We start from the raw sequence: 24,875 nt of genomic DNA, 5'->3' as shown, positions 1-24,875 counted from the left end.
TTGGCCAACAGAGAGAGATAAAGCTCATCAATATAAACTGCATTAATTATATTTCTGAATGCAGTGAACTGGCCTTCTCAGTGTGCAACTCTGTGGTAGGAGAATTAAGTACAAAATTTAGAATCTAATCTAATTAGAATTAGCCAAAATGAAAATTGGACGGAAATTCTGTTTAGACATATGAAGACATAAATGTAAAAAAGCCCCACAAAGCATTAACCTATGTGAAGCTGAAAACAACTGCTGAAGAGTTCAACTAAACAGTCACCTTTCTATCCTGATTTCTGTAAAAATTACTCAAGACAGTACATTCTTGCATATGCTTTTGTTATTCTTATAATCAGTCTAATATTTTCCAATTTCTTTTTGTAATTACTTTTACTATGGCTGGTGCTCTGTTTTCTCTATCTTTTAACATCATGGCTCACTAGAAACTGAAGTAAGGATTTACACCATAAAAAAATCTGACTGTTCCTAGGTACCTTCACAGTTTAATCCAGTAGAATCCAGAGAAAATCCCCTTTGACATTCACAGGTAAAACTTCCAGGAGTGTTTTGGCAAATTCCTTTTGATCCACACAGTGATGGATGAGAACCACATTCATTGTTATCTTCAAAATAGAGAGGAGAGAGAAGGTTGTTTTACCTTGTGGCATGATGTTACATGTAACATAAAAGTAAAATCCACAAAGGTGCAACACTTTATTTTGTAGCTTTTCATTTTTAAATGCCAGGTGAACTGGAGACTCATGCCGAGCTATGAGTAATTAATAACTTGGAAGTGCTAATGGTAGTTCAGTTGTGATATGAGTGCAGAAGACCAGGCATGTAACTGCTGATATTGGAAAAATGCTGCCCTTTTGTGTCAGCTGAACTAAAACACTTTCAGTTGGCAATATTTATACATATGCTTAAGATCTGAAGACATCTGTATCAACTGAAAAAGAAAATGCAATCTGGTTTTGGTTAACTACATTTTAAATGAGATTTTAATAATTCATCCTTTTGTCTCCATGTGGTTATACTTAGAACATAATAACATGTATTAAATATGTACAACTCTTTACTAACCAAGAAAATAGAAATAGTGGACAGACTGGATAGACTAATTTTTTCTTTAGCTGTAATTGCTGCTTTTCAAAATCTGTTTTCTGCCCTCTTGACACTATTGCTCTGCACAAAGAGCACGAGAATGTTGTTCTTACAGAAACACTTATGATGGAAAACCAGTGTTTTTCTTACCAATACAAGCTGTGTGATGTTGTGTAAAACCAGGTGGGCATTTGCATGTGAAGCCTCCAAGGGTGTTGACACAGAGAAACTGACAATTGTGTTGTTTGGTTTGACATTCATCAAGATCTGAAAGTAAGAGATGCTGTTGTCTTAAAGAAGTCAACAAAGAAGCACATTTAATCAAATTTGATAAAAATACCATACTTCAAAACCAATTCCTTTTAAGTTAAGATGTAACCAAATTAAAAGGTACTGTGGATAACCTTCTTACCTTTACATGTCTTTCCATCTTCCTGAAGGACATAGCCCCGAGGGCATGAGCACTGATAGCTCCCTTCTGAGTTCTTGCAGATAAAATTGCATGGTCTGGGGGACTGGGAGCACTCATCAAGATCTAGTGAGAGGAAAATATTAAGTGATCTTTTGTCCTCATTTCTCTGAGAGAAAGATGTTTGTTACACAGCACAACATTCTAGAGAAAAATGCTCACAGAAGAAAGCCCCCCACTTACATTTGTTCAGGGTTCCTATTCCTTTCTCTATGAATGTATTTCTGTGAAGTTTATACGGGGTGACCACTATCACAACAAACTGTCCTGAAGGAGTAATACACTAGAGGGAGAGTGGCATTGGTATTTTAATCTAAGCAACAAATATTTACTTTTTGGTATACTATACTTGTACCTTCAAACCAACAAAAAAGTGGGGAAAAAATGTAGAAGTGAAGTATTGAGCTGGTTTATCACTTAAAGTGGTTGCACAGCTTTAACCAACTTCAGTGATCATTCTACTGCAGAAATACTGCCAGCAGAGCTTGTTCCTCCTTTTCCCCCAGTGAAGCACAAAACCAGAAGTACATATTATGAGAAGAAATAGAGGACACGAGATAAAACAGACCAAAAAAAAATAGTTTGCAACAAGTGTTTACAAAGGTTGGTACATCACTGTGTAGTAACTAAAAAAAAACCCTGATGATTACTTCAACTGATGATTAATTAATGAATCTTACCATTACAAGATGTGCCAGTTATGTCAGTGGTGTAGCCAGCTTTGCAAAAGCACCGGAAGGAGCCCATGGTGTTAATGCACTGCCCATTCCTGCACAGGTTTGGCAGGACCTTACACTCATCAATATCTGTATGGAAATTATTAAATATGTCATGTCTCAGTTTTAAATTCTACTTTTTTCTTCTCTTCCATTTTTGCAGCTTCCCATCATCACGCTTCTGACAGGAACTTTCTCCCTTCTCCCTCTTTAAAAATGGATCTGACTCCAAAGACAAATATCTTTCAAATCTCATTTCATTTCTTTGCACCAACTCCTTCCTGCTGTTTCACTAGGTACTCAGATTCCAGTTTTGCTAACTCCAAGCCCATACAGTCGAATTTTCTTATGACTACTTCCATGTCAAAAATTATCACCAACATTAAATAATACACATTAGCCTCTTTCTGTGTGGAAATAGTACCTGCAAAGCATTGTGAGATTGTTGTTAAATAAGATGCTTGTTGCCTTTGCCATGTGTCCAACTTTTCCATAATACAAAAGCTTTGGGACCATTTCTAGCTTTTGGTTACTGCTTGGTACTTCCAACCAGATCCTAATCCTGATATTTCTGCCCAGCTGATCTGTTTGCAGCTACTGCCAAATGTGTTTTTAATTTCTGGTCTCTCAGCATTATTTGAAAAATCAAACTCTGTTGTTCAACAGGAAGTTTCTCCGAAGGAACTTCAAAGAGAACTCTGCATTTTCTTAACCACGTGAGCATATGCTTTTCTCTTTTCCTCCCTGCAAATACCTCTTCCATCTGTGGTGTAGCCTGATCCGTGTGGACAGAGTTTCTTGTACTGGGTGGTTCCGGGGAGGGGGCAGAGCCTGCACTGGTTCCCCCAGCCCCGGCCGCCGTCGCAGCAGCACTCGGACCTGGTGACAAGGCTCTGGCTGCTCGAAGCCATCTGGCACATGGTCTGCAGGACCTCAGCAAAGCAAAACCCCCGGCGATTATCTGAGAGGAACAAGGAGAGAGGCTGCAACAGGGAAGGAGAGAAAGATCTGCTCCATTAAGCATCTGGTGTATTATCCTGGCTCTCTGTCAATATATGCAAGCAGCAGAAGGTGATTAGCTACCATCAGGTCCATCTTGATGTAGCCTTTCAGAATTGTTGTGTGTTCTGGCAATATGCTGCCATTCCAAATATATCCAAGGCACCCCTAATGTTCAGTGTCTGCATGAGCTGGGTAAGAGTTTTGCTTCCAGGAAAGCTGTGCCCTTGGTAGTAAAATAACATGTATTAAATATGGACAACTCTTTACTAACCAAGAAAACAGAAATAGTGGACAGACTGGATAGACTCATTTTTTTCTTTAGCTGTAATTGCTGCTTTTCAAAATCTGTTTTCTGCCCTCTTGACACTATTGCTCTGCACAAAGAGCACAAGAGATAGTTGAGAATGTTGTTCTTGCAGAAAAGCTTATGAAGGAAAACCACGCTGAGGGCAAAGCTGAGCTTCCACTTCAGCTTCCACTGATTTATTTGGAGTGGGGTTTGAAGTTTGTTTTGTTTGTTTAACTGGCCAAAATAACACATTTGATAATCTGTAATTATCCTGCTGTGGTATAAATAAAAAATCCTTACAACTTAGAAGTGTATATGCAACTCAGTACTTTTTCAGTGGTACACCTAGATTTTTTGGGGGTAAAAAATAGAATTGTATGGCCTTATTGTTGGTATGCCCCTGGCAAATTCTATTTTAATTTTTAAACTTTTTGGTTAATGCCTATCAATAATGAAAGGGGAGCAAAATTTTAAAGTCAAGGGGCTCCTACAGGCAGCTGAGGAGAAAAGAAATCTGTTTTTAAACTTTTTGGTTAATGCCTATCAATAATGAAAGGGGAGCAAAGTTTTAAAGTCATGGGGCTCCTACAGGTTACCTTCAAATTGGCAGTTGAGGAGAAAAGAAATCCCAGTTTCCAGTGCTACTAAAAACTCAAAATCTTGCAGAGATTTTGTCTTCTATATAGAAGATAAAATCTCTTCTATCTTCTATGTCACCTGTCTTATTTCTTGATTAAAATGGAGACACTGTCAATTACTGATCTGAGAATGTTTATGTTTTTACATAAAAAATTTTCTTTTTTTTGTCTTGAAGCCAATAGTGATACCTCAGAATGTGTAAATACATCAATACTCAGCTGACCTTGTCTTTTACAGATTAGAAGAATCTGTACAATTCTTTCAAGAATTAGGCAAAAGGCAAACTTTGGCTTTAGAAAAAACTTCATTTTTCCCCCTGGTAACTTAACTGTTTCCATCAAATAAAGCTGTCCTCACTAAAAGTGTCAGTTCTGTGAAACAAAATACTTGCTGTAAAATTTGCAAGACTCTGAGATTTCTGTTCTTCCAGACAAGGATACCGTGCAGGTCTTTAGGGACATTATGACCTGAAAACCACATAAATGCTTTGTCCCCACTTTGAGATGTGGAATGAATGTTGTTAATGTGAGTGGAATATAAAGGTTTACACAATGTATTTAAAACAATGTAATCTGTGGCTTAATGCTTGTGCTATACTTCAGAAGAAATTCTGTGTTTCTGCCAAATCCATTTTTCATTGTAATTTCTAACCCAGGAAATCTGAAAGGAAAAGCAGCAAAAAGCAAACCTTCCCCAGGCAGAAAGTAATAAGAAAATTACATATTAAATATAGGAAAGCAATAATGACCTCCAAACAGGGTATTTCCTTGCCATTAATGACTGGCTGGGGTTAAGAGACTTCAGTTTTCTCTTCCCATCTGGTTCTAATCCTTAGGAAATACTCTGCACTTCAATGTTATTGCTTAGCCATGAAGTCAGCACACTCCTCATGACAATTTAGGGGGAGCTGGTTTTACAGTAATGCCATTAGATAATTATGCTTTTTTTCATGCAAGAACACATAAATAAATAAATACACCCTTTCAATACTGTATGTACACCTGAACACTGGTCAAGAAAAAGTAAATTTTTGCAGTTCTGTTTGACTCCAAAAAAGGGAATGATGGATTTTGTAGTGCACATGACAAATAGCAATGTATTAAAAATACATGAATGCATTGATGTATTGATGAACAAAAACCCTTCATCAGCATTTATCTTGCAGGCTTGCCTCAAAAAAAAAATCATGCAATTTTCACGTAAAATCACAGTATTTTACGTCTGAATAAAAGGTGCAGAAAATTCAGATGCTTGGTTGCCATACAGTGCTTAAGATCACATTCTGAATAAGGAAACACTAAATTTTACTCTGCATCCATTTTTGAATTATCTAAATGTGACTAAATTCTCCTTTAACAATCCCTGTATTTTGCCTACACTTATGTCCTATGGAATTAAGATGCTTCTATGTGAGACCTGATTGCTACAAGCTGTTTGTTCCTAAAATCATCTACAAATATTTAAAAATATTATTTAATATTGCATCATTATTTAATTAAGAAGTGTAATTATTTAATTTCTGTAGATATGAGAGCTGTTAGGTTTTCAGAAGCCTGGTTTTCTCTCTACATTTCCTCTCTAATGTGAGATGGAATGTGTACAAGAGAGATATTTACCAAGACACTCAATGCCTGATGGACTTGACAGGAATCCTTCATTGCATTCACATCTGTAGCTGCCAACAACATTCACACAACGCCCATTTTCACAGACACCTGGCTTGGAGCGGCACTCGTTTTCATCTTTACAAAAAGTATAACAACATTAATAACAATTACAACAGTAACAGAAACAAGAAGAACAAAAATAAAATATAATTACATCGACAACAACCACAGAAATTCACTACAAGAAAATAAATCAGAATTTCCAGAATACATTAAATATTCCATGTAACATTTGAAAAATATTTTCAAGATGTGAAAAAATCAACTGATTAAGCCTGGAAAGGGCTTTCAAAGAAGCATTATCCTATTCCATTATCCTATCCCATTCCTTCTGTACTTCATCCCAGGACAAAAGCTTTAATGCTTCACAGCTTACAACAAGAAGCAGAGAACACAGCAGAGCAAGTTCCAGTCACAGCATTTACCTGGTAAGCAAAATTTAAAGAAAATTGGAATACACACATGATTTGAGTGACAAATCTTCACTCTGTAATTATCAAGAATCTCTGAATACACACTTGATCTCTCCCACAATAAGTCATATTTCAGTCCACATAATGTTTTCCTGAAGGTTTACATTCTTCATGTATTTTTTCCATAGCTAATGGCACACATACTGTAAGCAGTTACACAAATTTTTAGATGCTTACAATAAACCTCAGGAAAACCTCAGGTTCTTTAAAGCCAGAATTATATGCCAAAAAGAAAGGACAAATTCTTGTTAATAAAGATTATTTTCTGTAAAATAATAAAAAAAAATCATGAAGATCTCTAAAAGAGAGTAGTCATTCTCTTGCTGAAGGAACATTTTTTATAAAATACTTCTATTTAAAACAATCATTAAGATGGGTGTATATTTTTTTTCCCCCGGAGAACTTTGGAACAGGACTGTTTTTTTTCTACATGCTAGAAGAAAGTACAATTTGCTAAAATATAGCTATTGTCTTACCCTCAACTAATTGAGTACATGATGGAGAAAAGTTGTGTGTTTACTTCCAGGATGGGGAATTGCTTTGAACTATGGTAGTTTCCGTATCTTTCATCCTTTTTGACATTTATAGGTGGTTTCAGAATCCTAGGAGTCTTAATTCTTTAAAGAGGTGACACATTATTTATACTAATGCTAAAGGAAATGTAACTTTTTATTTAGGAACATCTTGCTTCCTACCCATAAAATGAGGTCTCATTTTTTTTTGGCAAATTAATTTTTTAGATGTTACCACTGTCTAAAAAATTTCTGGATTTAGCTTTAGAGCAATGAAGTTTTTATTCTGGAATCCTTATTAGTCAGTAAGAACTCACACTGAAACAAAATAGAACGTTTAAGATGTTTGCAATCATTAGGTGTCTTAAGTGTTCTTCATAAATTATTATTTTCTGATTTTATATATGTGTGTATATGTATATATATACACATATAAAAGATTTTTTTTTCTTTGCTTTTGTATGTGCCATTTGATGCCTTCTTCCCCTTCTAAACTTTACCTGTGCATCCTTCTCCATCAGGTCTCTGGGTCATCCCAGGAGGACAAATGCACACGAAGGTACCAATCAGATTTTTGCAAATCATGCCTCTTGATTCACAGTCATGGAGACCTTCAGCACACTCATCTAGATCTGGAAAAAAAATACACATTTTGTGTTTGAACTTTCTTCCACTAGCTTCAGCTCCTGAAGACAACTTCAAGAGAAAAGACGTACAGGCTTCCCTAAGTGAAAGCACTGAAGGAAAAGTCCAAAATCTATGATTGTATGCAATCATCTTGATCCTTGTGAGCTGTATCATCTTGTCATGTTAAAGATGCACTTAACTATTGTGACACTCTTGGCTTTGCAGTCCCCATCAAGGGTTACACTTGATGACAAAAACTCTAAACAGTGCTTTTTTGTGAGTTCTGAAAGAGCAAATCATCACCTGCTGGGCTGTTTGCTACATTCCACTGAGAGGATGAATACAAGATGCACAGAAATATTTGGATTATGTGTTGGTGATGGAAGGTGGGGAGAAGTTTATACATCAGTCATTACCTTTGCACATCTTTTGGTCTTCCCTTAGCTCATATCCCACTGGGCAGGTGCACTCGTAGAAACCGTAAGTGTTGATACAACGAAAAGCACACAGCAGGGGGTTCTGAGCACACTCATTGATATCTGAGCACAGAGAAACAAAACAGCCATTCTCTACCACCAAAACAATCACCGAGAAGATTTTATTACACCTATGTTTCTCTTTTCAGCTAAAGTTATCAGAAAGGTAATTCAAACTTAATTAGCTTTTGAGTAACTAGAGAAAACTGAATGGTCTGCTTAAGAATAGTGGCATAGTATATATATACAGAACTACCTGACCTTAGTATGGCAAGTTAGGGCAGGCCTAGTTCAGATTTTTTTTATATGCTCATATTTAATGTACTTTTGTGTGATGAGAAATGTCAGCTTTAGAAAGCAAACTAATTATGATTCATAAAATACAATATTTTTTGAGAATGCTCCACATGGGCATGTGTGGGAAGTCCTGTGATACACTAGAAGCTCTGCTTAAATCAATTCAGATTTCTTTTCTAATGACATATTTCAAAGCATAGAAACTTTTTTCTCCTCTGAGTTATTACAGCATGAAAGCGTGGCTAATAAAGTAATTTGAATGCTGAGGACTGGACAAAAGCCAAAGGGAAAGAAAAAAAACAAATGAAGAGGACAAGTTACCTTCACAATTCATCATTGGGCCTGGCTCAAATCCTTCGTGACAGCTGCACTCAAAGCTGCCAACCACGTTAGAGCACGTTCCGTTTCCACAGGGGTTGCCAATGGAACATTCATCTGTATCTGTTCATAATGAAGAAATGCACAGTGAAGAGAACTGGGACAAGCTGTGTTTTAAGTTCAAGAGTTCCAGTTCCTATAGCTGCACACACCTATGCAATGCACTCCTGTGAAATCCAAGTTGTATCCCATGGGGCACTCGCAGCGGAATGATCCATCAGTATTGATGCAGTGACCATTGGAGCAAATCCCTGGGCTTTCAAGACATTCATTGACATCTAAAAAGCAGGAAGATATTAACAGCCACTCAGCTGATGCATTTCAAGTCTTAAAAAAAGCATTTAAAAAAAACCTAAGCATCCTATTATGTTTGTCTCAAGCCATGCACTTCCAGAAGTATTCTTTTAACATATTTTCCAGGTCAGCCTCTTGTCACCAGCAGCTGTGAGGAGTAAACTGTCACATGCTATAATATCCAAGTATAGTTTTTAGTATTAATATTTACTTTTTATATTCAGAAGAATAGCTACCTTCACGTGTATCATCAATTCCAGGAATAGTTCCATGACCATATGGGCACAGGTCCTGAAAAGCAACTGTAGAGATATATTTTCTTTAGAAAATAGAGCAAGTGAGAGACAGAATCATGACACATGGTTCAAGTCAACCCAAAAGGATACTAGTTCAGGTCTCCACAGAGCAAAACCAAGATTTAAGTATTCCTCTTTGTCTGTGGTTTCTTCCATTTGATTTTATTGCTTTTGCTGACTTGAAAAGTCATTCTAGAAAAAGCCACTGAGAGCAAATGCCAGAAAGATCTCTCTTTCTAATGAACGAAAAGTGCAACAGCAATGAGCTCCTCCTTTTATCCCAGCAACAAATTTTAAACTTTACATGTATACCTTCCTCTTCCTTTGGACAGAGCTCACAAGGATCACCCCATCCTTCTCCTGGCATTTTACTGCAGCAACACTTGGCCTTTGTGGTGTTGAAAGCCTTTGGCACTGAGCACTTCCCGTTCTCAAAGTTGGTGAAACAGAAGCTCTGACGAGTATCTAGGAGAAGAAAACACAGTTATGCAGAGCTAGAACCTTCACCCAAGTCAGATGATGACTGCTCTGAGAGAAATAACCTAAGACCTGTATTTTTCATACTTTTTAAAAAGCACTTAGCAATCCTCGCAAAGATATAAACTGGGAGGGGTTTCTACAGAGAAATCTGTTATCTTTTAGACTGAGTTATTGCATTCCTTATCCATGAACTCACCAAAGCACCTCCGCCCATTATCAGACAGCACAAAACCCGTGGGGCAGATGCACTGGAACGCTCCCGGGGTGTTCGTACAGGACCCGAAGAGGCAGATGTTGGGATCCTCGTCACACTCATTAATATCTGTAAAGCAACAGAGAAACCTTCACCACAACCTCACTGGCTGTGAACTCCTTGGTTAAGGAAGATTGTTTATTTATTGATTGATTGATTTAACTGAAGCAGCTTTCAATAAAAGAGACCAAGAGTTAAAGCAGGCTGTAGGTTTCACTGACTCCTTCAAATTAGAGTTTCTCACTGGCATGAACTTTCTTTTCTAAACACCATTCTCTGCTCTTCATTATAATCAAAATGTAAACATTAAACATATGCTTTCAGAATATATTTCCCATAGGAACAATATTTTTCTGTAAACAAAAATTTATTTATAAAACATCCGAAGTTAATTCTTAAACATCTGTATGTTGGGGGTTCTTTTAAATTAAAGCTATACTTTTTTCATGCTCCCTGGCAGATTCTGGGACAGAAACTATAGCTAGTTATTAGCAGAGTAACTCCTTTAATTGTACTTACACGCCCAGATTTAGATGTAGCAGTCTTTTACTGCCACTCACATTGTGTTATTTAAAATGCATTCCTGTTCTAATGAATAATCTATAATCTATTACTATTTGAAGTTAAGATTTATTTTTTAAAAGCAGTATATAATTAAATATTATATGAGCCAAAGTATTAGTATTTAGTGTAAATATCAAGTGCCTGTAAAATCATGCAGCTCAAACAGCATCAGGTGTACATCCCCCATCTGTACAGACAACAGACAAAGCAGGAAAATAATATATTAGGAGACCCTTAATTTTTCGTATCTGTTATTTCAAACTATATTTTAACTTATGCTATTCTGCAAATGCTAAAATAATATATAAGCTGCCTTGCTATGGTAATTTTTAAAGGTAAATATAATCTGATAAATTATGAGATGTATTTTAATAATCTTCAAAGTACAATGCTTTTTCAGTCTTTCACTAAGGAATATTGGAAGAACCATCACAGAAGCCTGTGGCTATATAAGCATTCTACAATAAAAGCCACACTGAGCTTGACCAAGGTATAGGCAGGAACAAGGCTCTCTCTATGAAAATTAGCTTAATGGATGTTGAATACTCAAATTTGTGGTGCCATTTTTGCCCGTATTTACTGAATTCTCTGCTATACTGAATTTTAGAAAACTGCTCAGCTAAGAAAACAATGGAAATAAAATCTTCATTATTTGGAAAATGTAAGTGGAGTGAGAGAAGAAATCAGGTGGGAGTAGATTCTGTGATATAACTTGTGAGAAATACTACCTCGAGTTCCACTTTCAGAAATTGCTATTAGGTATAGAGCACATGGACAAACCACTGCAGCACAATCTGGCATGTGACTGAATTCCAGTAGTTTCCCAGGCTACATTCTGTGTGAAGCATTCTAAGTCAGCTTATTTCAGAGAAAATGGTAAATTATTTCCCAGTTGCTGTGATAGCTGTTAATATACAAAACTCAGCAATTCAGCTGCATAGGACAGTTGCTCTTTTGAAGTGCTCATTGTTACTGCAATAAATGGTTTGGTGCTAAGGCTCTTTCTGTGGCCATGAAGGAGAGCTGACTAGCCAGACTGTGGAATTAAACAAGTCCTTTTCCCTTTATTTTCCCTATTAAATAGTATTATTATTATATAATTATTAATATATGTTATTATTTCCCTTTATTTCCCCTAATATATATTATTACATATTCCTACACAACGGAAGGGAATACATCACATGGGTAGGTGAAAGCTAAGAATTTTTCTGTGGCCTCAGTTTTCTGTTTTCTCCTGCATATAATCACCCTGAGCTCACAAAGCAATCAGCCACTGCCAACCCTCACATCACAGACAGCAGTAATGGATTCTCATAAAGCTGTTTGCACACAACATCAACAGAGAGTAATGGGGAACATCTGCTGCAAGGGCTGTCAAAATATTAATCTAAGTTTTAGTGCAATCACATGTGATAATCTGGGTATTTCCATTAGGAGATCTAGCTTCAGATTTTCTGGACATGTGGCAGTATGACAAAAGATTGCAAGCAAGCCCCTGTCATTCAGTTTGGGCAAAAAATCTGTCTGGCAGTCACTGATACTCTCAAAAACATAGATTCTGAAAAGGTACTAAAGTGGCCATAAACAGTAACATTCCTTGAAAACCAAAAGCTTCCATTATTTTATATTCATGACTTTAGAACTGTAGGTGATTTGAATTCACCTCAAACATAACTGCTAATATGGAGCCAGCAGCTGCCAAAAGAAATCATGAAGTTGGCAGGCAAACTGAATATTTGGTGGCATGATACAAGTGGCTGAGAGAACTCTGGGGCTTAGAAAAATAAATGCTGTTGTTCAAGACAAAAAGTTCAAAATGGTTCCTGTTCCTGCAGCCACACAGATTAGGTGGCAGTAATTAAATGCCCAATAAATTCACAGTATCCCACGCTTTGCTCTGTTGGAAAAGCAATTTGTAATTTGGATTTATTTCTGCTCTCTGCCAGCGAATCTTACTTCAGTGTGTGACATTCAGCTCTTGAATGGCATTCAAGGCTCTAAGTGAGACCTCTATGAACAAACTAGAATGTAAAAATTGATGACTGCTCTCCTCCTTCCCCTCCTGGGAACCTCAGCACTTCAAAGGCATTATACAAAACAATAAAATTAGAAAACTATTATTAGAAGAAACTGACTTAACTGATTGTTCCTACAAGAACCATAATTTTATCAAGATTTTTAAACTTCATTTCCCTCCGAAACCAAATGCTTAGTTCATGCATTGATTGCCAATAATTATCTTCTGCAAAAATTACATGAATACAGTGAGAATACCTGTTATATGAATTATACTGTATCAAAAGTCACTGAAAGATAAAATACTTCCTTTTTTGAAAGTATTTTTGTTTGCATTAATGAAGACATCAATGTTCAAAATAGAGTACTATACAGTATAAAATATTCTTCTGTCTTCCTTCTTAAAATCTCTTCCTGGAGACTTCACACCTATTCCCTGTCACCTTAAGTCAGGAAACATTAACAATCATTAGGGTGTACAACTGCTTTCCACCCAATCAGAACCACACATAAATTCTTCAATTGTTCAGGAGCAACAGTTACAACTTGCCTTACCAATACAACTTTCACTTTTTACTTCATATCCTGGTGGACAGATGCACCTGAATGAGCCTTCCAAATTTTGGCAGGTTCCAGGAGAGCACGAACCAGGCAGTGCCACACACTCATTGGTATCTTTGGGGAATGGAGGAAATCAAGAAAGGTTTAGAATCTTGTAATTCTTATGGTAACAAAACACGAAAAACACTGAAGGGTTCTGTACTAATTTTCTTCTTCTAAGGCAATTAATTGCTTGAGACCAACAACTATTCCAAAAAAACGTGTTTTCATTTAAGTCACCATCATTCCATTTTGACATTTAGATATTCAGACTGTGTTGCTTCCCTCTACATGGCAGCTATTAGTTAACTTCAGCCCACCAGTACCTGAACATCATGTGTTTTCATACGTACCTACACAATTCTTGCCATCCAGAGTGAGCTCATACCCTTCATTACACAAACACTTGAAAGAACCAATTTCATTGAAACATCGTCCATTTCTGCACACCTGACCAAAGGAACTGCACTCATCAATATCTGATAAAAAGAAATTAAAATATCAAAACTGAACCCGAGAAGTGAGAGCTGAGTCCCAGCATACTTCATACAGTATGTTATGAACACACTCAAGTTTCAATACTTAGTATTTCTGTGGAAAAGGTGCATTTTGTAGCAACAAGAATCAGCTGACAGCTGGAGGAAAGTAACTCTCACTCGAGCACTAAGATGCACATTCTAATCTAACCACAGTTTTTTATAGGGTATTACAATTTCCAGGCTTCTAGCATTACCTCAGTTACTACATCTGGAGATACTCAATTACTCCTGAGAGACTGCATGACAACAAGTTTAGCAACAGAGCAGAAAATGTTACATGGGGTGTTCTGGACTTTATCTGGATCCATATGCACTTGAGTTTCCTCCTAAAAATCTGTCCCTGCCAATCTCAAGTTTTGGACTATGTAATTTGCTTTCCACAGGATGATTTTCTCCTTAGTAGCAGTTCTGAAAATATGTTTTAAAATTTTGGTTATTTTGTAGGGTTACTTCAGTAACGCAGACTTAAAGGAGCACTGCATAAGGAAAAATATGGACGAGGAAGAATAAATGAAAAGGATTTTGGATAAGCATCAAGCAGTAAGAAAAACTTGTACTTTGCAGCACATTCCTGTTACTTTAATTTTTTCTTTCCTGCATAAAGACAAGAATAGGATTTAAAATGCTTTTTAAAATATGTATTAGTTCTCTCCTGAAGCTGAAGCCTTGCTGTGTCTTCCTTCTGTAGCAGGAAGGAGTGTAAAGCCTCCCTCTTTTCTTTGCTTATGCCCTGCACAAGGGAGATCTCCAGGTTTATGGGCCTGTTTCTCAGCCCAGGAAGGTGTTGGTTGCTTCATCACAAGAACCCACGGTTCAAAGCAGTCCAAACTTATCAGATACTGGTGCCCTGTGCTTTAGGGAATGTGAAATAGCAATGCCTGAGTCAGCTCTGCACGATTTTGCTCATTTTAGGAGAGCAGATCTGGAAGGTTACAGATCAGCTGTCCTGGCTTTCTTACTGCTGATCTGCTTCTTCTTTCTCACCCTGTTCTAGTGTCAAGGAAAATGGTGAAATAAAGGAATTATTTTAAACTCAGGAGGCAGCACAGGTGGTGAGGTAGAACAAGTGGTGCCTGTGGTCTGTGCCTGTAGCCAGAGATGTGCTGTAAATAAATACTAAGGTAGTCTAAAAGAGTTGAGAGATGCATTACAGCATCACTGAACTGAAAGTTGCCCCAGCAGTCCAGATATTTAGGATAATACTATATTACCTCAATTGGCTATGATTAAAAAACACTTTTAATTAGTTTAAAACATGAGAGAAAGGATTAATCTCTTAGGGCTGGTAACAGCAGAAGCTACTGCACTCAACTTTCTTCACATCCTGGCATCTCTTCTTTTTAACTACACACTGTCCTCCTTGGCATGCCAAACCAGCAGCAATGAAAATAAGAGCTTGGATTAGGTCTCTTACCCACACAATCATTATTACGAGTTAATTCAAATCCTGGATAACACAGGCAGTTGTATGATCCAACTGTGTTCTTGCAGGTTCCATTTCCACATGGATACTGTTCACACTCATCAACATCTGCAAGGAGAGACAAGTTGCAGGTGGGAACTGGTTTTCCCAGGTACGGGGGATGTGTTGCCTGTGCACAGTTGCAGTGTCCTAAACTTTGGTCCCTCATTTCATCTGTCACATTTTGTGTTTATGCTACAGATTTTTACAGCTTCACAGTACACAGAGAAAAACACTACAGGATGTAATTTTGTGTGTATTTTAAAATAAAAGGTACTATTACATGTAAAAATAAATGTGTATGTGCAATTATCTGAAGGCATTCCACCTTTTTGTTTTCCATACTAACATTTCTTAATTTCTTTAACATATACAAATGATCAGGATTGAGTACAATGATTAAGCACCACAGCCCTAAAATTATCAATTGTTATATATATACTGTACTTCAGAGCCCAAGAAAAGCTGCTGAAAATATAAATCAATTTATATAAGTATATGGCTAATATCAATATCACAGCCAGAATTGCAAAGATTGCTAAAAACTTTTGCAAATATCCATTTTTGAAAGGCACTAAAGTTCAATGTCTCCTGTGTGTTACAGTAATTTCTGGAGTTTCATGGGGATCTGGAAGCTATTGAGATTTTGTCCTGCTAGTTCTTCAAAATTTTACATTGTCAAAAGAGATCACTTTCCCAAATATCCTCCTCTGATCACCTGACAAATGTGATTTAGTTTAAATACAAGAAGACTCTGGCAAATATGAATATGTACTACAACATGAATAGGTTTTAAATATCTACTTAAAGGTGAAATGCATCACCTTTTCATTTTAAAACCCTGTAGAACTAAACAGATTAAGAACTAAGATTATGAACTAAAAGAACAAGATTATTATTGTTCAATCTTATTTCTTATATCATCTCTATCATGTCATCACTTTCACATGAAATTAGTATAAAGTTACATTAAAAGGGGGATTCTGTTTTTTTTAAATGACGCATGAACTCAATAGATTTAAATAATTGGAAAATGTGTGGTTTTAGCTTCTACCACTCTGATACGTCCTATAAAATTTTGAGTAAGCCACTATGATGCATTTCTGTGGAAATGTTTCTTCAGTAACATGGAGCTATCTCAGAACACATTGTTTTTGTTCTGAGTTTTTTTCTCAAGTTAATTTATCACCTCCAAGGACAGCTTCACAGACTTTATTTTAAAAAAAAAAAAAAAAAAAAACCACCAAAACCAGAAATGCCTGAATAATTTTTTTAATGTCAGTATAACTTACTGAAAAAATTAGACTCATCTTCCCCCCTAAAAAGAGCCCACAGCCAAAAAACCCACACACAAGAAAGGATTTTTTCTCCATACCCATGCACATAGTCTGATCTTGGGATGCCTTGAAGCCATTGTGACATATGCACTGGTAGCTTCCCTGCATGTCCACACACAAACCATGACTGCAAACGTTAGGAATCTCCAGACATTCATTGCGATCTACAACAAAAACACAAAACAGATGGTGCACGCTACTGACCTCCATTATATCCTCGTTTTACACAAATAATGTTTTTACAATCTGTTGTTATGATTAAAACCAGATTCAAAATTATCTGTAAGTAAATCTGAATCATAAGAGAACTTCATTTTATGGGAAGTGCTTGCTTACACACACCTTGAGGATAAAACTACTGTCAGGATTTGGCTGATACCTAGAAAACGTCCTTTAAAAACATCACTCTTTTTCTTTCCTTTTACTGAGAAATGTAAATTGTAATGTAATAAATTGAAATGTAAATGTAAATTGAAATGTAATAAAGCAAAACAGAATGCACAAGGTGACAGAAAATAAAGGAGAAGCACACGCATACCACTGGTGAGGTAAAAACAGGAAAGAAAAGTAATCTGATTTCTTACCGATGCAGGCACCGTTGGGTGACAGTTTAAAGCCAGCAGCGCATTCGCAGCGGTAGCTCCCAGGGCTGTTGATACAGTCAGCATTTCTCTGGCAGAGGTTGTCCCCATTGCTGCACTCGTCAATATCTGAAAAACCAAGAGTTCAGGCATCAGAAACTGACTCAGATTTACACTGTATTGTCTGTCTGTGCAAGAGGAAACCTCAGCAGCCTGACCTCCAGCCCTGCGTGCTGGGAATGCACACAAAAAGCAAAATCAGCACCATTCACCCATGTCACCTTCTTGATGAAAGAGGATCCCACTGATCCAACTTACCACGCATCAAAGTCACTTTGGAAATCTGTAACATCTGCCTAAAGAAATTTTTGTATTAAAAAAACCCTTCCTTTTTACCTTTGAGCTTAAAAAATAAGTGGCACAATTTGCAACTTTTTAGGCTGCACAAAATCCTTGAACAAATGACAAATCTCCTACTGGCTTTGCAACACACAAAACTTTATCAGCTTCTAGGAGTATCTCTAAAACTGTAGCAGAAGAGACAAAAGTTGGAAAAAAAAATCCAAGATACTTTTTTTAGCGCAATTGAAAGAGCAAGAATTAAATTTACTCCCTAAAATAAAACAAAACAAAGGCACTGACTACCTATTTAGGGGCTTTACAGAAGACAATCACAAATTTTATTAGGCGCATGTGCATCTGTAATAAAGACAAGCACTTAAACTGATTTACAACCTTGAGCCCTACAAAAGCTCCCAACCTGTCTCTTAGATTTCTAAAACCACATGAATTAAATGTTCCCCTTCCCTTCAGGATAAGCTTAAGGGGGCTAAGGAGAAAATAACCAAATTTCAAATCACCTTCACAGACCAGGAGCAGGTCATTGTAGCTGAATCCAGTGGGGCACTCACAGCGGAAGCTGCCAATCTGATTGATGCAAACTCCATTGGCACAGATTCCTGGGATTTCCTTACATTCATCAATGTCTGAAAGGCAGAGGAGCTACTTTAAGTACAGTTCATCATGTCTTTACACTCTGCAAGGATTCTCATTTTCGCTGTGTTTAAAACTGGGTTGAGATGTTCCTTTTCATCCACAGAAATTACACACAGGGTGCAAAACTACACACATGCCCATTATGACAGAAAATGGCATATGAACTTCAGGAAGTGATCAAAACAGAGATACACTAAGCATTGGCCAAGATGCAAAACTCACAAATGTGCAGAGAAGCCCCACAGTATTTTCGAAGGCAAAGCGTTTTAACATACTGATTGAAACTCAAAATCATGAACTCGAATGGTGGCAGGTGAACAAAATACCACAACAAAATGTAGAAGTAAAAAAAACCCAAGGAAATATTTTACATAAAAATTAGTTTCAATTTGTGGCACCACTGTAACTCCAAAAAGAAATTTAACAACTCCAGTATATGAAATGCTTATTTTAGTTAACATTATGCAGACACAAAAATCTTATGCAAAACAATTTTGGGATAAAGTAAGACTGGTGAAACTTACCAACAGCTTTTCCAGTATGGATGTCAAAAGTGAAGCCAGGAATATTTCCACATAGGCTCTTGAATTCAGCTAGAGCAAAATATACAGCAATGCATGTTCAGGGAATGCAAAAATCTCACAAGAATTACTTGTAGTCTTCTCAGCTACTCAACAGCTGTTTTAAGCCAAATCTACTCAGGAGAGCAATTTCCTCTTCTACAGCTTGTACTGAAAATTCAGACTGCCAATAAATTAATGCAAATTGAAATAGTAACATACTTTCCTCAAATCTTTGCAGACTTTGGCACATGAATAAATGTCTGATTTGAGAATGCAGTCAGTCAGGTTTTGTTTGTTTGTTTTTTAATAGAACTCCTTAAGGTTTATTCCTGTTTTCTAAGCATCTGTAATGATCTACAGCAGCATTTTCAATTACGAGAAATAAATATAATTTACCAGTACCTATGTTTCTTTCACAACACTATCTATTTTATTTTCTGTGGAATTACTGCAGATCAGCTCCTTTGAACTGTTCAGCAGAATGGAGATAGTGGTTAAAAAGAGATGTTCCAGAAGCTCCACATTTTTAAAATATGCTCCTTCTATATCCTTTTTTTTGCACTTGCAGAGCAGGAAATGCTTGGTGTGAAGTGTAAAATAAATTAGCCTACAGTTTTCTAGGAAAGGTGTTTGAAATTGAATGGGTTTGCAACATACAGAGAAAAATTTATAGCATGGGTTCTATTAATTATTGCAGATGAAGTTTTAGTGGCAGAACAGTGCTCTCCAGGCAAAAAGTTATTACACATTTACAGCAATAATATTTTATCTAGGTAGAAATATAAAAAATGAGACGCCTACAACTATAAGCATGTCAAAACTACATAACACTACCAGAGGAATTTGTACCTGTTTCAGGGAAATGAAGCAATTCCAGTGTGAAGACACAACTAGTTTGAATGAACAGTTTGCAAACAATAACCATGCAGCCATTATTCAGCACCTTTTTATATCCTATCAGCATTCAAATTATCCAGAAAAAGTATGTTTCAATATTCAGTTTCCAAATTACTGCCAAGGTAGCATTTCAACGTGTGTGGCAGGTTATTTCTACATTCAGGGCATTAGGTTAAAGTGAAGTATCCTTCAAAAAAGTGAGTAACACTTACAAAAACATCTGACTGACATAAAATTCAAAGGGTTTCTAGAAGTTTAATATCTGAAGACTTCCATGAGTGCTTGGTCCACTCTTGGTGCTGCTGAGGACCTACAGGAAACTTCTTTACCCAAGAGACACGGAGCCTGCCTTTGATTTGTCTCTAAACCTGAAATGCTGACAAATTATTCTAGCACCAAAACATGAAAAACAAAGAGCTCCTTCTGTATTCTTACAAGTAATGCTCTTTAATCTGGAGCAGTTGTAGTCTTCACTGGCGCAGTTTGAGTTTCTTATCATCTACATTTTAATGGCAGTTCATGATTCTGAAAAATTTAACTACCATTATGAATTGAATAATTCTTCCCTTCTTTACACCAAATATCCCTATTTTTTAGCAAATTTAGTTAATCAGTGCTCAGAATGATATTTGGCAAAATCTTTTTCCCACATTCAGACATACTTAGTCATTTCTCTATGCCAAGCAGGATCCAGTGTATCTGAACATCAGCATTTTCTACTTTCTTCTGTCCTGCTGTTTAATGGCTGCTTAATGTTCACTCAAGTTATTCTTGCAGTACGGGGTACAGGGCTACAGAGCTGTCTACCACAGCTTTACCACCCAGCAATTTACTGCCCTTTTATAGGTACATCTTTAATACATGTTACTATAATAATTTAATACACTAATATATTTTACATATTACTTATGTGTAAGATTTGAGGCTTAGTAACTTAGTTATTTTCTGCAAGGAGATTTATGCCATTTACTGCTGTTAGTAAGCCTGTCAGTAAATATACCAGACAAAAACAGAGCCCTGTGCTCACTATCCTGTCCCAATGGGCAATGATCTCCCATGATAAAAACACATCACGTCTGGGAGGATGAGGAAGAGGCTCCAAGGGTTGCAGGACCTCTCTTGTTCTATTATGCTACCTCTGTCCTTCATGAATTTCACTGAATTCAGTTTTTCACACTTCTTTCCCCCCAGTCTTTACTGCGTAGAGAAAGAATATATAATTAGGTATCAATCGCATGAAAATGTCTTTATACAAATTGCCAAAACATCCACACAAAAACATGCCAAAGATTTACCTTTTGGAGGCTTGGCTTTGCATCCGTGACTTTAAAAAAATATTTCAAGACCCCATATGTTTATAACTATACTATCTTTTAGTACAAAAAGATCTGTCACATAACAGGAAAAAACTGAGATTGGGCAATCCTGAAATTACCAAACCACGGAAGAGTTCTGTACATTCTTTGTTACCTTTTAACAGTGAAGCAAGCTTTCTAAATTTCTTCCAGTAAAAAAACAAACAAAAAAGGACTATTATTTCTAGTTAAAGTCTGTATGCTAATAGTTATGATCTCCATAAGGTGTAAAACCAAACGAAACAGTCTTTACTATTTAAAGTCTTCCAACAGAAACTGACTGCTAAGAATAAACAGAGAAAAAAGGAAGAAAGGGCTCTGTTCACCAAGGGAAAAAAGGCAAATGCATAGGCATTTGAAGTTCACTTACAATCCTCATCAGGGCAGAACAATGCCCTTAATGAGCCACTGGGCTCAGTCTGGTGACATGGTTAAGGTCAGTGTACCCCAACCCCTGTCTGTGATGTGCAGTCCTCACCCAGATTGCAAAACAACTGATTATAGAACATAAGTGCAGCTATTCAACCATTTCCACTTGGAAGTTGTGTTTGATCCCTCACACAATCCCTTTCCATGGTGAAAAAGGTTCAACCATGCCTGCAAAAACAGTAAAGTCATTTAGAAAAGCTAACAAGGCAACACTGAAATATTTCAGGAAATATTTAAACCCCATAAAAATGCTTGCGCAATACCAAGCAATTTTGGTTTTAACAAGTCGTTAAAAGCTGCCAAAAAAGGAGTTTTTGAGAATCTGAGTGTCAGAAATCTAAAAGGAGAATATTCTTTCTTCTACCCAAGAACATTAATTGCATGAATCCCTGCTAGCTGTTTACTGTTGTCATCATGGTGACAATTTTATGACATTTTGATAAATGACTATGGGAAAGAACTTCATGAGCTCTCTGTGGTAGTAAACATGTATTTCCTCTCTCAAGCTTATTTCCATTTCCCATTCCTGCTAAGAGCATTCCTTCATTCTCCTTCCTCCTATTTAAGAAGGAAAAGGCAGTTTTCTCTTCTTTTCAGTCCTACTGTCCTCCTCTTTACTGTGAGGGAAAATCTTTCTTAAATTATTTGTTGTTTACCTGAAACCAACAGGATAATCCATTTTGAATGGAAGTAATAAATTCTTTACAGTAAAATCATAAATGATATTAAAATCACAGCACCAGAGGCATAGATTAAGCAATACTAAAGCAGTAAACATGGAGCAAGTACATTAAACAACAAACTGTGTTTGCACAAAACAGGCACATGAGTTTTTTAGTTTCATCTAAGCATCTTTTATCTTTTTTTTTCAAATGTAAAGAATTTTTCAGTGGATGTCAGGTTTCCCTCCAAGTTGGTGATTCTCCCACCAATGACTTTTCTGAGTTGAGCTTCAGGGGTGTCTTATTCCACGAAATCAATTCCATAAAGACTGACTGAAAATTAACTGTCCTTTATTATTTTCACCTCCATTTACAGAAGAGAAATTTTTACTTCCCATTGCAATGCCATACTTACTGGGCAATTTTTGAAAGTTCAGTCACCTTCAGCAGAGGAAACGTAAAAGCAACAAAGCAGATCATGCATCAAATGTGAGACACAGCTGAAAAATCTAGAAAGGCTTCCTGCACTCAGCACAAAACCCAGTCTTGATGTTCTGACAGACTAGGACTACCAGGATGTGTCTCCAACTATCAAGAACTAAATTACACTCTACTAAATTAATTATCCTGGAGGACAGACTAGACAGGAGGCATCTCTGGTCAGCCAGTATCTTCAACACCAGTATTACTGCTCAGTAAAGGTTCTTTTGGGATGAAATGTTAACTTTAGTTAATAGATCAAAGCAGCAGATAAATAAAGTAACAAAATGGGGTGACCACAGAAGTCTTTACCTGTTCCTGGAGTTGGACATGGCTCACAAGGCTTGTTCCAGGCTTTCCCAATATTGTATGTGCAGCAGCACATCCTTTTGGTCACATTGAAGGGCAGTTCATTGTCACAGGAGGTCCCATTATAGCTTCTGTAGCAAAAACTTTTCCTCATGTCTGAATGTGAGGAAAAGAAGCATTTATGAGGTAACCAACATTATGATAATTATGATATTATGTAATTATCAACGCCCTACCAAACCAGACAAGATTCATTAACTCTTGATAAAACATAAACACAGGCATTTAAAAATAATTTAAGGATTGATGTAATCCACAGTTTTCTTTTAGACTTTTGTGACATATTTTCTGTTTTCATTTAAAGACACAAGGGGGGAAAAGATAAAACTCCTAAGAAATCATAAACACAGTGTAGACACTCATGAGATTCATTTGTATGGTAAACCCCACCATTTGGAAATGATCAGCTAAAATAAATGAGTGAACAGTGAGCCCTGTTAGGGAGCAAGAGCCCCTAAATGCTGCAGGCCAATCACAGGGATCTCTTTCCTGACAACATGACACCAGCTGGGAGCTAAAAATAGTCAAAATAAACACAAAGCAAAGGGTCTGGACCTCAAACAGCCTGATAATCTCGCAGTTGTAGTAAAGATGACATTTTGCATACCCATGCAGTTGTGTCCTCCGTTCACCTGCATATATTCAGGTGGGCAAATGCAGGTGTAGTTCCCCAAGGTGTTGTAGCAGGTACCAGGACCACAGACACCAGGGTGTGCAACACACTCATCAATATCTAGAAAACAAGAAAAAACACTCCAGTTAACGAGGGAGAAAAGGTCCAAGGCCAAGCAAATATTTCTGAGAAATACAACCACAATAAACCACACTTAGATAACAAAAATCTTTTAAAGATTTTTTAAAGAATAGCTTGAAAAATACAGCTCTGATTTTAACCTCTAAGTTTAGCCTTAGCTCTCTTAAGTGTAAGACAACACACTGAATAAACTCTAAGTTCTTGAACTTGCCACTGAAATTGGAGCAAATCAACTTCACAAAAGACATTCACACCTTCTTCTCACAATAGGGTTAGTCACTTTTTAGAGTCAATTTACAATTTTTCTAACAGTTATGAAAAATCTCAAACACAGAAGATATGAACTTTACTTCATATCGAGTAAATTAAACCACTACTCGCACACCCAAATGCAGAGAGTATAATAAAACTTGCAGGGTGAGAAGAAGCCAGAAATCATTAATAACCCGTTAGTTTGCTGAATACACATGGCTGAGGTCTAATATGTAAAATAAACATTAATATACCAAAGTGCTCCATTTCAAGCTTTGTATTAATTATACCACTTGCACCAAAGATAATGATTTTAGGGAATACTCTAAGTAAGGGTGGGGTGTACCAGGCACACTTAGGATTTAAGGCTAAAAAGTAATGGTTTTCATAATAACTGCACTGTGACAGAGAAAGAGGCTTTAAAGGAACCAACCTTCACAGATTCTTGTCTCTTCACTGAGGTAGTAACCTTTTGGGCATTCACACTGGAAGCTGCCAAAAGTGTTGATGCAATTTCCACCTTGGCAGAGACCTGGCAGCTCCTGACATTCATCAATGTCTGAAAACAGAGGGGGGGGGGGAAAAATCCCAAAACCAACTCATCACATTTTCATTCCGCAATGAGAAGAAAGAAGATAATTTAAGTACTACCCTGAAATTTTGCCAACTAGTAGCTTTGAACTGTCATGTGTGGGTTTTTTTGGGTTTTATTTTGCTTCTAAATTGCTCTCAGGAATGCATGGATAAGATGCTGATTCTCTTCCATTCAAACAGCCCTTAAGGAGCAGTTTCAGCTTGTTAAGCCCAATGTTCCACTGCTGTTTACAGGAATTTGGCATCTAATTCCTCACTTCTGCCCATTTATTGGAACCAGAGCTGCTTTGCCTGATAAATATTTCCTGACATTTGCACTTTCTGCTGATGAGCTGTAATTTTCATAAATGACTTATCCTTCAGGGCCCAATTTTGAAATCCAGTTAAAGTACGGAAGCACACAAAAGGTATGCACCAGGCTGTTTTCCCACTGAAATGTGTTGGACTTCTTCAATATTCTTT

At 36.8% G+C, this 24,875-nt stretch overlaps 1 protein-coding gene across 1 annotated transcript in view; it reads right to left on the bottom strand.

The window, feature by feature from the left end:
- FBN2 (fibrillin 2) overlaps positions 1-24,875 on the bottom strand; it is a 118,563-nt gene that overhangs the window by 6,000 nt on the left and 87,688 nt on the right. Inside the window, exons 39-61 of the mRNA XM_041404110.1 lie at positions 24,253-24,378; positions 23,421-23,546; positions 22,757-22,909; positions 18,583-18,651; positions 17,923-18,048; positions 17,066-17,191; positions 16,520-16,645; positions 15,097-15,213; positions 13,497-13,622; positions 13,099-13,218; positions 9,904-10,029; positions 9,540-9,692; positions 9,168-9,233; positions 8,790-8,915; positions 8,581-8,700; positions 7,903-8,025; positions 7,360-7,491; positions 5,824-5,949; positions 3,032-3,238; positions 2,242-2,367; positions 1,505-1,627; positions 1,243-1,359; positions 483-611 (exon numbers count right to left, since the gene is read on the bottom strand). Of these exons, the coding sequence (XP_041260044.1) occupies positions 483-611; positions 1,243-1,359; positions 1,505-1,627; positions 2,242-2,367; positions 3,032-3,238; positions 5,824-5,949; positions 7,360-7,491; positions 7,903-8,025; positions 8,581-8,700; positions 8,790-8,915; positions 9,168-9,233; positions 9,540-9,692; positions 9,904-10,029; positions 13,099-13,218; positions 13,497-13,622; positions 15,097-15,213; positions 16,520-16,645; positions 17,066-17,191; positions 17,923-18,048; positions 18,583-18,651; positions 22,757-22,909; positions 23,421-23,546; positions 24,253-24,378 (2,889 nt within the window). The remainder of the gene's footprint in view (positions 1-482; positions 612-1,242; positions 1,360-1,504; positions 1,628-2,241; positions 2,368-3,031; positions 3,239-5,823; positions 5,950-7,359; positions 7,492-7,902; positions 8,026-8,580; positions 8,701-8,789; positions 8,916-9,167; positions 9,234-9,539; positions 9,693-9,903; positions 10,030-13,098; positions 13,219-13,496; positions 13,623-15,096; positions 15,214-16,519; positions 16,646-17,065; positions 17,192-17,922; positions 18,049-18,582; positions 18,652-22,756; positions 22,910-23,420; positions 23,547-24,252; positions 24,379-24,875) is intronic.

This window comes from Onychostruthus taczanowskii, unplaced genomic scaffold (genome assembly GCF_017590055.1).
Source record: "Onychostruthus taczanowskii isolate IOZ18803 unplaced genomic scaffold, ASM1759005v1 scaffold209, whole genome shotgun sequence".
Classification (NCBI taxonomy): domain Eukaryota; kingdom Metazoa; phylum Chordata; class Aves; order Passeriformes; family Passeridae; genus Onychostruthus; species Onychostruthus taczanowskii.
The sequence above is the reverse complement of the archived record's forward strand: the minus strand, read 5'-3'. Positions and strand labels throughout refer to the sequence as shown.